The sequence below is a fragment of the Gekko japonicus genome, unplaced genomic scaffold (genome assembly GCF_001447785.1).
Source record: "Gekko japonicus isolate JY-2015 unplaced genomic scaffold, Gekko_japonicus_V1.1 scaffold40, whole genome shotgun sequence".
Taxonomy (NCBI): Eukaryota; Metazoa; Chordata; class Lepidosauria; order Squamata; family Gekkonidae; genus Gekko; species Gekko japonicus.
The window spans coordinates 1868791-1869433 of NW_015172554.1; the positions used below are offsets into that span (position 1 = coordinate 1868791).

The following is a 643-nucleotide window of genomic DNA, read 5'->3' on the forward strand; positions in this document are numbered from 1 at the left end:
TATTCACACACACACACACACACACACACACACACACACACACACTTGATCTTAGCCAAAAGGCCGAGAAGCGATATCAGACTGCTATTCAACTCATCATGCTTTGGGTCAAACAGCACACTGAAGAATCCACCCCCTCCCTGCAACAGTGGGTTGGTTGCCATGTAGTCATGCAATGATCCATTCATAAAATCGTTCATTATGACAACCTAGGTCATCTTGAACACTTAAGAACGGGCCTTGTGAATCAACTCCTTGGAATATTATCACAGGCTTCGGGCAATTTTCTTCCCAATCTTTAAGACCAATGTTGACCAAAACTGAGAAATTAAAGCCTTTTGGCTTGTCATCCCATTGGCAGAAACGTTAGCCTTCATTCTATAGCTAGAAAGCTCTGCTGGTCATTTTTGCCTGTCCTAAATATGCAGAATTGACTTGCAAAAATACTCTTTATGGATTTCATACATACACTATGTCATTGAGTTCCAGCCGTGTGTCGGGAGGTGGGTTGATGAGGACGTAGGACAAGGTGTTCTGATGGTCATTCATTTCATCTGCAAGAAAGACACGTTCAGCTGGTAATGCAGCTGAGTGATACAGCAGATGCGTGCTAGAGACAGGCAGAGGCTGAAGCACCACTGAA

The 643-nt window shown here is 43.9% G+C and overlaps 1 protein-coding gene across 3 annotated transcripts in view; it reads right to left on the minus strand.

The window, feature by feature from the left end:
- Nucleotides 1–643, minus strand: part of KCNT1 (potassium channel, sodium activated subfamily T, member 1) — a 239894-nt gene that overhangs the window by 1817 nt on the left and 237434 nt on the right. For 2 of the 3 annotated variants that reach the window (XM_015421156.1, XM_015421155.1), the window contains one exon: nucleotides 470–554. In XM_015421156.1, the coding sequence (XP_015276642.1) occupies nucleotides 470–554 (85 nt within the window). Of the gene's footprint in view, nucleotides 1–469; nucleotides 555–643 lie in introns of those variants that run through there. The other variant, XM_015421158.1, reaches the window with a different exon arrangement.